We start from the raw sequence: 11,876 nt of genomic DNA on the forward strand, positions 1-11,876 counted from the left end.
CCTCTAAGGTAACATGATTAAATTACTTTATATAGTTTCAAAGATGATCTCATTTTTTATCTTACATCAGTTTGCTTACGACGTACTTTTATGTAAGAAAATATGGGATGTAATAATAAAATATGTTTTTCAGTCTTTTTCCATTTATTTCTTTGACGAAGCTTTTAGAACCCTTTTTAAGTGTACTAGTATTTGTTTTACTATTATAAATAATTTTTTTCTATTATTTCTACATAAATAATTAGCAACAAAATGGGATTCGTTAAGTGTTGGCATTTGTACGTTAGCTTTCAAAATTGGGCAAAGATCACTTTTGGCCCGCGACCGAAATAATTTACCTCTGGTAGCCGCAAAGTGTATAAATTTTATATATATATATATATATATATATATATATATATATATATATATATATATATATATATATATATAATATACAAAAAAATATACAAAAAATATTATATAGGATAAAATTGGTCCATATTAAATGCTCGAATGACAGAGTCACACGTGGAATCAGAGTTCTTAAAAGAATTTGGGTGAGAAGCCATAATCAGTAGAAGGTGATAGGAGTTTTTTGAAGAAGATCAAAGAGAGATGAAAGTAGAAAGGAGTTGAACGCAGAGAAGTTGAAAGAGTTTATGAAACTGGTAGAAGTGGAAGAAGAAGAATGAGGCGTATAAGTAAAGGAATAGGCGGTTAAAATCGTGGCCATGATTACCTAGAGAATCAGCAAAAATATTGCTAAACTGTGGGGTAACACGTGTCCGGGGTATTAAATGCGAAGAGATGTGCGTCTTATCAAGCGTCAGAAACTTTTCGAAAAGGTTCAGAAATTTTTCCGCCAAGAAAGGAATCTTAACCAACTTCCCGGTGATACAAAGATGCGCCACCGAAAAGTAGGGGGACTATCTGTATAGGGTAAAATCAATCCATATTAAATGATCGAATGACAGATGAGACGTGGAGCCTAGGGGTAGACGGAAGATGAAGCGAGTGGAAACCAAGACCGAGGACAATGGTTTCGGTTGGCAATGGGTAGATCCCAAAGGGAACATGATCGATGAGAGAAAATGAATACTCATCACCAGATAACATTCAATGTAGAATATTCCTCAGTATTAAATATGCAACAATTATAGAGAATTTTGAAATTGATGACCCGCCATTACATATCCATCAATTGCCCTCATTATTATCATTTAAGAGGGGTTTGATCCTAGATCCTTGTTCCCTAGGTATGGCTATAAATAGTGGCTTCAACAGCCATTGTAACACACAAAATCTCTGATAAACTTATGCTACACACTATTTCAAGCTAAATAATACTTTATTTTCTGTATAACGTTATTCTTATTGCTGCTTTCATAAGCCTTGCTCCCGGAACCAAGCTACCTGCTATTTTATCTCGATTTCAATACTAAGTCTTGCATTTTATTTAATTCATTTATCATTTTTGGGATGAAATAGATTCTCTTATCTATAAACCACATTATAAATTCAATTGTACCATTTTATGGATAAATAATTTGGCGCCCACCGTGAGACTTAGACAACTGCATAATTAAGTTGATTCTTGCATCTATTACTAACGTGTTTGATTATTTGTTTCATAGCAAAAATCGGAAAACAATGGAAGTTAATGATGTCAACATCACACACAACATTGAGGCGCAAGAGAATCTGCCTCAACATGAGTATTCGATCAGTGACACTCGCAACGAGGAGGACATAACAACTCTGGTCCATACAAGCGTTATCCCTGACATGTGCGGGAGACAACTCATGATGATGTTGAGGACGAGCACATTGCAGAAATAGTAAGGATCTTGAGGTAACAACAACATGCCATCATGTGCCATCTCTCAAGGCAAGACGAGGCCATGACGGAACTGAAGCAGGCCTTGTCGGGTGACTCCAAAAATGCGAATGGAAGAGGCCATGTTGGGTTGATAACAACACCTCGAGGGGAGAAGTTGGCTTCAAGGAACCATGGGGATCGGCAATGGATCCGGTAACAACAACGACAATGATCCTTTCCAAACCGAACTTATACGATTCATGAGGGAAATGAATGAGCGGATGGATCAGAATGCAAATGAGTTCCACGCCCGAATGGATCGAATTTCGGTCGCACCACCAATATTGAAGGGCTCAGGCTTGAAGAAGTACACACAATTGTCGTTCAAATTGAGCGCAACACCAGAATTGATTTCAAAGTAGTTCAAAATGTCATACATACCGAAGTATGATGGGACTTAGGACCCTCAGGAGCACATCACAACTTATACAACAGCGGTGAAAGGAATGACATGGCTAAATATGAAATTGAGTTTGTCATGTTGAAGAAATTCGGAGAAACCCTCACGGGGAGGGGGGCTTGACATGGTATTAACTCCTACTCGAACACTCGATCGATTCCTTTGAAATGCTCGCAGATTCTTTGATCAAGGTCCATGCCGGGGCCAGGAAGGTCCAGGCCCAGAAGGTGGACATATTCAAAATTTCGCAAGGAGAGTCTGAATTACTGTGAAAGTTTGTGATCAGGTTACAGAAAGAGAGGATAATGTTACCCGTCGTGCCAGAGAATGGGCAGCTGAGGCATTTATTAAAGGATTGAACCCGAGGAGCTCTGACGCCTCCCGGAAGTTGAAGCAAAGCTTGCTCGAGTTCTAAGCAACCACATGGGCGGATGTCCATAACCGCTACGAATCAAAGATAAGGATAGAAGATGATAAGCACAGTTCCCGGCATTAACCAAAGGTCGGGATCGAGAAAAAAATAAGGATAAATCAAAATAAGACTTTGATGTTGATCGGCGATCTTCTATGGGTCGTTTCTTGCCATACGAGAGGGCTGAAGGATGCAACATAAAGGGATTTCGGTCGGTGGATAGGTTCTCCCCCGATATAAGGGTTGACCGTAGCCGAAACAACAGGTCGTTGCAAGACAAAGAGGTATCGAGCTCCCAGGATTCCACTTATCCAAGGCTATCCGAATATAATTTCAATGTCAATTTAGTGGAACTGGTATCAGTGATGAGGAACATCAAGAAGCACATTTCCCGAGACCGATGAGATCTGATCCCAGCTAGAGGGATCCTAATTTATGGTGCCAATATCATAGGACTAATGGCCACCGACCTGGGGAATACCGGCATCTGCGCGATGTGGTGGTAACACTATTAAAGAACAACCATCTCATGGAATTCTTAAGCGACCGAGCTAACAACAATTACGTTCGTAGTCGAGACAAAGCAGAGCCCTTGAAGATAAGAGAAGACTCTCCTCGACTAACTATCAACATGATTTTTTGGGGGAACGAGATCAACAGTGTAACCTTCTCGGTAACACAACAGACAAAGGTGTCGGTGGCTCATAGCAAGAGACTCCGGGAAGTCATCGAAGACGACATCACCTTCACAGAAGAAGACACTGATGGACTCCTTCTGTCGCACAACGATGCCTTGGTAATTTCTCTTAACGTTCGAGATTTTCAAATTAAACGTGTTTTGGTGGACCCGGGAATTTCAGCCAACATCATTCAATGGAGAGTTCTAGAACAAGCCAAGCTAACTGGAAGCATCATTCTGACAACAAAACTCCTCGCCGGATTCAACTTAGCAAGCGTAACGACCCGGGGGGAGATTTTGCTGCCCACGAATGCCTAAGGGGTCATGAAGACTACCTTATTTAAAGTGGTAGACCATGGCTACATGAGATGAAAGTTGTGCCATCAACAAACCACCAAATACTGAAATTCCCGACCCCATAGGGTATCAAAAAAAAAAGAGGATCAACCGGTGGCAAGGTAAATGAACACGGTATTGGTTTCCAGCAGTAAATGGAAGAAGCTCGTTGCATAGCAATTACAGAAAATTGACGCTTGCTCCCGAGACAAGTAAAGATTACAAAGGGGAGGAGTAGTCGGAACCCCACCAGGTACCAAGATATTTTCAGGTACCGAAAGATACATACGCGACCAAATCCATAGTGGAAGAACTCGAACAAATGGCCCTGTTCGAAAAATTTCTGGAGAGAAAATTCCACTTGGGGACAGGCCTCAATCCCGAGCTCAGGTCAGGATTTATTGATTTTCTTAAAATTAACGTTGATTGTTTCACATGATCACACACGGATATGACATGTATCTCGGTAGAGGTGGTCGTGCACAAGCTAAGCCTAGACCCAAGTATCCCACCTGTAAGGCAGAAAAAGCGCCCGATAGCCGAGGTCAGAAACAGGTTTGTCAAAGAAGTGGTAACTCGATTACTTGACATCGGTTCAATCCAGGAGGTAAAGTATCCCGCCTGGCTAGCTAATGTAGTTGTTGTTCGAAAAAAGAATAATAAATTCCGAATGTGCATAGATTATAAGGACTTGAATAAGGCGTGCCTGAAAGACTCGTTCCCACTGCCAAACATCGATCAAATGATCGATGCCATGGTCTGGCACGAGTTAATGAGTTTTCTTGATGCCTATTCTGAGTACAATCAAATTAAGATGAACCCAGAGGATTAGGAAAAAATATCGTTCATCACGAACTTCGGCACGTATTGTTATAATGTGATGCCTTTCGGGCTGAAAAACACTTGAGCCATTTATCAGAGGCTCGTGAACAAGATGTTCAAAAAGCAACTAGGTAAAATAAGGGAAATGTACATAGATGATATGCTGGTCAAGTCTTTAAATGCAGGTGACCATTTAAAACATTTCCAGGAAACATTCGACATCCTAAGGAAACACAATATTAAACACCGAAAAATGTGCGTTCGGAGTTAGCTCTGGCAAATTCTTGGGTTTCTTAGTGTCACAAAGGGGGATCGAAGTCAATCCCAATAAGTTCAAAGCCATTGAGGACATTTCTGACTAACTGACAAGCGTAAAAGAAGTCCAAAAGCTATCCAGAAGATTGGCTGCTCTAAGCAATTTTATTTCCCGATCTTCGAAAAAATGTCATCACTTCTTCTCACTTCTAAAGAAGAATAACAACTTCAAATGGACTCCAGAATGCCAAAAGGCTCTAAAATACCTGAAATGGTATCTATCGAGCCCTCTAATACTATCAAAATTGGAGGAAGACGAACAATTACTAATATACTTAGCAATCTCGGAGGTAGTGGTAAGTGTTGTTCTAGTCCAGGAGGATGAAGGTACGTAATCTCCTATCTATTATGTTAGCAAAATCTTGACATGGGCAGAAACTCATTTTGCGCACCTCAAAAAGTTGGCCTTATATCTTGTAGTTGCCTCTCAAAAACTTAGGCCTTATTTTCAATGCCACCTTGTAGACGTGGTGACAACCTTTCCCCTACGGAATGTCTTTCACAAACATGAGTTGTCAAGTAGGCTGGCCAAATGGGCAGTTGAAATCGGTGAATTTGATATTAAATATAAGCCTAGGACTGCGATCAAATCACAAGTTTTGGCCGGCTTCATGGTTGATTTTAGTCCCGGACTACTGCCTTTGGCCACAAAAGAAGCGGTGATGTTGTCTGAAACGACATCAGAAGTTTGGACCTTTTTCACGGACGGAGCTTCCAACGTGAAAGGGTTAGAGCTCGGGGTGGTCTTAATCTTGCCCTCAGGAGAGATCATGAGGCAGGTCATAAAATTGTTCCCTTGACTAATAATAAAGCCGAGTACGAGGCTTTGATTGTAGGACTTAGATTGTCCTAGGGGCTGGACTCCGAAGTCATAGAAATTAAATGTGATTCCCAACTAGTAGTAAATCAAGTGTATGGAATCTTTGACACCAAGGTGTAACGCATGCAATAATACGTGATTAAAGTTCAAACCTTGCTCGTACGGTTCAGGGAATGGTCAATCACCCACATACCGAGAGAAGAAAACACAGAAGCAGATGCATTGGCCAATTTGGGATCATCCACGGAAATGAGGGATCATATTCCAGTATTGTCGTACAGCTCATGCACTCGGTACTGGACATGGACGATTATTATGAAGTAAATATAATCAACTTAGTCTAGGACTGGAGGCAGCCAGGGCACTCCACACCAAAGCAGCTCGTTACAACTTCTGGGGAGAACAGTTATACAAAGGGTCATTCCAAGGCCCATTGACCCGATATTTAGGAGCCTCCGGGGCTAATTACGTCATGAGAAAGGTTCATGAAGGAATTTGCAGGAATCATTCAGGTGCAGATTCGTTGGTCCTAAAATTAGTTAGGGACAAATATTACTGGCCTCGGATGGAACAAAACGCGAAGGCATTCGTTCAAAAATGCGACAAGTGTCACCGTTAGTACACCAATCGGCAGAACTGATACCTTCGGTACTATCCCTATGCCCATTCATTAAATGGGGGATTTATGTATTTGGATCGTTGCCGCCGACTCCCGAGAAGGTAAGATTTCTTTTAAATCTAACCGATTACTTCACTAAATGGGTTGAAGCAGGTCTTTACCAGAAGATCGGTGAGCACGAAGTGGTCAATTTCCTGTGGGAAAACATAATTTAGCAGTTCAAAATACCGAAAGAGATTTCCTGCGATAACGGGCCATAGTTCATAGGCTCCAAGGTCACGGAATTTCTTAAAGACCTGAAAATTAAAAGAATCACATCTTCACCACACCATCTGAGTGCAAATGGACAGGCGAAATCAACCAATAAGGTGATTATTCAAAACCTCACAAATAGGTTGGAAGCAGCCAAAGGCAAGTGGCCCGAAGAGTTACCGGGAGTGTTGTGGGCGTACCGGACGATGGGAAAGTCGAGCACGGGAGAGACACCTTTCTTTCAGGTATACGGTGCAGAAGCTCTGATCCTGGTGAAAGTAGGAGAACCGACCTTGCGGTACTTCTGGGCGGATGAAGAAACAAATAACGAAGCATTGCTGGTCAAATTGGAGCTGCTTGATGAATGCAGGGACTTGACACACATAATGATGGTGTCCCAGAAACAAAGAATGGAAAGGTACTATAACCAGAGGGCGAATCTCCGTTATTTCAAAGTGGGAAACTTGGTTTTGAGAAAAATGACTCAAAACACCCGGGAGCTCAACGTAGGAAAGGCGGGTCCGACTTGGGAAGGCCCCAATCAGGTTTTAGCTGTCACCGAGAAAGGATCATATGAACTAGAAAACCAAGACGGAGTCAAATTGCCAAGCAATTGGGATGTGACTCACCTCAAACGGTATTATTGCTAATGAGCATCACTTGTACTGAAAGTATGTGCTGCACTTTTTTTCCTTTCGTCCAGTTTTGTCCCAATTGGTTTTTTCTGGCAAGGTTTTTAACGAGGCAGCAACGGAAATCATACTACAAAGAAAACGTCATCAGTAGAGATAAGACCTTTAAATAACAAGACATGGAAACAACAAACCACCGCGGGATGGTTAGATAATCTTTGGCTCGATGGCAAATTCCTAACGGGAAGCAAAACTTTCCATTGGACCAACGTCTATTCAAACTTTCATGAGTGCTCTTTCCTACAAGCCATTAAGGGGTGGTTAGATAATCATTTCCTCGATAGCAAAGTTCGTAATGGGAAACGAAGCTTGCTATCGAACCAAAGATTACCCAACCATTCACTGGTGGAATCCTAAAATGAGCAAGACTTTCGGTGTTCCAATTCACATTCGTCGTATTCAAACACCGGGGGGAATAGTATGAGAATATGGCAACATGATTTCCATGAAAACCAAGACTATGAAATCTGAGAACAAATATGCCTTATCGGGACCGGGGACTACATAGCTAGCCCCGTAGAAACAAATTGTACTGAATAGCCACCTGCATTGGCAATTTCTTTTCGTTCAGCACTCGACTGCTTTTGTCAATTTCTTTTCTTTCAGCACTCGACTGCTTATGTACTTTTGAAGATATAAGAAACAAAATGAAGTCCTTTTATTTTCATCTTGTTTCGTGTCCAAACGATGAGTTAATTTTATCATTTGAAAGTTAACTAAGTACTTCAAATACTAGTGCCAGAATAAACAGGAGACACCCTCCTCAAAAGCACTATAAATATAAGAGGTCCCTCTCTTATGAAACCCTCACAATAAAGGACTGGTTCTAGAAGAGTTTACGCTCGGAACCCAAATGTTATCGGGGGAAAATACACCCGAAGCCTTGCCTAATTTGACGCAAAAATAATAAATTTTGCGCAATGCTTAAACAAAAAACAGTTTTATTTATTAAACGTGACAAATACCACAAGTACAAAAATACAAAAGAAAAACAACAAAGGAAAGGAAAGCAAAAAAGCTAAACTACGTCGCCACCAAAACTCGGCGGAAGAGAAGCATATGCGCCCCCGAAAAAAGTAAGCAGATCTGTCGCCGACTTAGGATCTTGGCCTTCATTGTTATTCTCTTCAAGTTTCTCCTCGATTCCTGAAAACTCAGAATCGGAACTAAAAGAGTCAACTGTATCAGGTTGAGCCGAGAGGCATTCTCGAACAGTTAATTCCAGCGCTCGGGCCTTGGCGATCTCATCGTCAATATCAATCACGTCCGATTTGGCCTCTTCCAAGGTTCTCCTCCTCATATGATACATAGAATGTGTTTTTTCGATGATGAGGGAATCTGTTCGGCGCTGAAGTTGTGATTTAAGTCGATCAACCTCGGTCAAAATTTATCCCGCTTGGATCGCATGACACTTAAGCTAAGATCGAGATCACGGATAATAGTTATATGAACCTTATTGTGTTCCATGATCCTCTTATACCTATCCTCCGTCTGGGCCTCAGCAGTAGCAGCCTCCTCAGCTTTGGAATTCAAGGCTGCCTCCAAGTTATTCACTCGTTTAATGGAGGCAGACTCGCGTTCGGCAACAGCGAGCACGACATCTTGAACTTCCGACCACTTAGCCTTAACTTCTTGGAATTGAACATTTAATTGAGAAGCTTCTTGACTAAGGACCACTACCTCATGCTCGCTAAGTTGTAGTCAGGCCTCAAGGTCACTCGCCTAAGCGGCATTCGCTTCTAGCACCGGGAGGCGTACAACAAGTTGATTCTTATCGGCCAACAGTTGATCCAGCTCAGACTTGAGTCCTTCTTTGTCAAGGATCAATTTTTGAAAATCCTCGGAAGCAAGGAAGTTGGCCTGTAAAGCAAATATCAAAGTTAGAAATCCTGTCATAACAAGTCAAGAAGAAGCATGCAACAAAAAAGACAAGTACAATACCGTTGATGCATTGTGCATGCGTTATTTATCATACACTCCCCTGAAAGAGAGTGTATTTTCTTCTAATCTTTCTCTGAAGCCAGCGTGCTTCAGATAATTGGTGAGTTCCACCATCCTGGATAGTAGATGGCTCTCCATCAACATTGAGAGAGAGACACTCCTCCTCCCTTAGGGATCTGCAAAATGGGGCGAGTAGTTATGCCCCAAATTCCCATGGTCTATGGACTGGGGAGGAGGGACATCCTTCTCTCGGGTGTTTGCGACCGGTGGGGGAGATGTAGTAGTTGCTGGTGATGATGGTATGGCCAGCGTGGAAGGAGATAAAGCTAATGGTGTTGTAGATTGAGGAGCAGACACGGCAAAGGCAGTGTTGTTTATTGGTTGCTCACCAACCGAAGGCAGAAGAGACCAGTGTCCGACCTCATAGGACTGGAAGCAGCAACTGGGACCGGAAAAAGAGAATCAACATTCTCCACTAAGTTAAATTCTCCCCAAATCTCTCGGGTATGTCGTCCTCAATTGTGGTTCTAAGTTCTTAGTTGAGTTGATGAAGATCGTTGTCTCCTTTGCAGGGAAGCCCCTTAATCACTGGTTTCTCCGTCATCGTCAATTACCACATTGGATACGACTGGCTTAGGCATGACTTTCTTTGCTTTCTTATTTTTACCCTCAACCGAGGAAAGGCGTCGCCTTTTCGTTTGCTTGTTCTCTGGCTGGGGACTCCAAGAAGAAGCGTCTGCACCGGAAGCAAGCCTGAAGGCACCCGTCTGGGTGAGAGCTTCTTGCAACAACATTGCAGCCTCTGCGGGATCGAACAAAACATCCTCCTCAGTGTTGGAGACAAAACCCTGAGGGAGACCTGAATCAAACAAAAAGGTAGGATTAGCCAGTTTTCTTATGAACAAAGATGAAATGAAGGCAAAGCCAGTTTACCACAGTTCTTGGCCCTCTATCCATATTTGGGGGCCAATTCCTTCCATCGGCGGGTTTCAAGCGTAGTGATGTCTAGAATCTTATGAACCCACCGGTCCAGGCCTTCAACCCCTGGATGTGTCCACCGAGTTGCTTAAATAATGAATTAAGAAGGGTTAACAATGACATGAAACAACCTATATTTTTGGAGAAAAGGATAAATTATGAACTTACGTGAACGAGTCCAGGATTCAGGGAACGATGGAGTTGTAATCGGGATGATCTTCCTGGTGACAATGACAACAAATCTCTCCCTCCACCCACGGTCATTGTTGTCATCCATGCTGGTGAGCAAAGCATGATGGCCACGCTTGCTGAAATTTATTACTCCCCCATGAAAGATCTTGGGGGAGTAGAGGTTCATCATACGAGCCAAGGTGATGGGCTCATTCATTTCATGGCACAGTCGCCGCAGACATGCCACTGTTCGCCACACCAAAGGGCCCACCTGTGCCAAACAAACCTGGTACCGGTGGCACAACTCTAATATCACGGGGTCAAGTCTCCCGCTCAAAGATAACAGACCCAAAGTGAAGCGATACGTGTAAACATACGTAAAACCCTTCTTAGTGAAGGTCACTCGCTCCACCAGATCGGGAGCAATGATATTTAAGGCATGGCAATCACATTCCTCCTTCACAGCAAGAATACTGGAAGGGCGAATAGAGGAAGGATATTTGCCAACAGCTCAAGTGCGAGGATTTGAAGTAGGAAACTTCTCTTCGAAGTCCTTGGTTGTGTTGAGATGTTTGGGGATGGTGGTGCTCACCGTAGAGGATCAACACCAACACCGACCTCTTTGTATTTGATCGGCCCCACCGAAGAAAAGACCGGAGTTCTTGAAAGAATTAGGGTAAGAAGCCATAATCAGCAGAAGATGATAGGAGTTGTTTTGTAAGAAGATCAAAGAGAGATGAAAACAGAAAGGAGTTGAATGCAAAGAAGTTGAAAGAGTTTATGAAACTGATAGAAGTGGAGGAAGAAGAATGAGGCGTATAAGTACATGAATAGACGGCTTAAATCGTGGCCATGATTACCTCGAGAATCGGCGAAAATATTGCTAAATCGTGGGGTAACAAGTGTCCGGGGTATTAAATGCGAAGAGACGTGCGTCTTATCAAGCGTCAGAAACTTTTCAGAAAGGTTCAGAAAATTTTCCGCCAAGAAAGAAATCTTCACCAACTTCCCGGTGACACAAAGATGTGCTACGGGAAAGCAAGGGGACTATCTGTATATGGTAAAATCGGTCCATATTAAATGCTCGAATAACAGAGTGACACGTAGAATCGGGGGAGAGGGGGGCAGACGGAAGATGAAGAGATTGAAAACCAAGATCGAGGACAACAGTTTCGGTTGGCACCAGGTAAATCCCGAATGGAAGATTATCGACAGGAGCAAACGAATACTCGTCACCAGATGACATTCAATGAAAAATATTCCTCAGTATTAAATATGCAAACATTACAGAGAATTTTGGCATTCATGACCTGCCGTTACATATTCATCAATGGCCCCCATTATTGTCATTTAAGAGTGGCTTGATCCTAAGACCTTGTTCCCTAGGTATAACTATAAATAGTGGCTTCAACAACCATTGTAACACATGAAATCTCTGACAAACTTATACTACACACTATTCTTATCTAAATAATACTTTATTTTCTGTCTAACGTTATTCTTATTGCTGCCTTCTTGCTCCCGGAACCAAACTATCTGCTATTTTATCTCGATTTCAACGCTAAGTCTTGCATTCGC

General features: G+C 42.3%; 1 protein-coding gene across 1 annotated transcript; it reads left to right on the plus strand.

The window, feature by feature from the left end:
* The first annotated feature begins 6,722 nt into the window (after nt 1–6,722).
* LOC138898005 (uncharacterized) lies at nt 6,723–7,166 on the plus strand. Its single transcript, XM_070184036.1, has one exon. It carries the CDS (start codon nt 6,723–6,725, stop codon nt 7,164–7,166), a length of 444 nt encoding a protein of 147 aa, XP_070040137.1.
* Nucleotides 7,167–11,876: the final 4,710 nt, after the last annotated feature.

Source organism: Nicotiana tomentosiformis, chromosome 8 (assembly GCF_000390325.3).
Source record: "Nicotiana tomentosiformis chromosome 8, ASM39032v3, whole genome shotgun sequence".
Taxonomy (NCBI): Eukaryota; Viridiplantae; Streptophyta; class Magnoliopsida; order Solanales; family Solanaceae; genus Nicotiana; species Nicotiana tomentosiformis.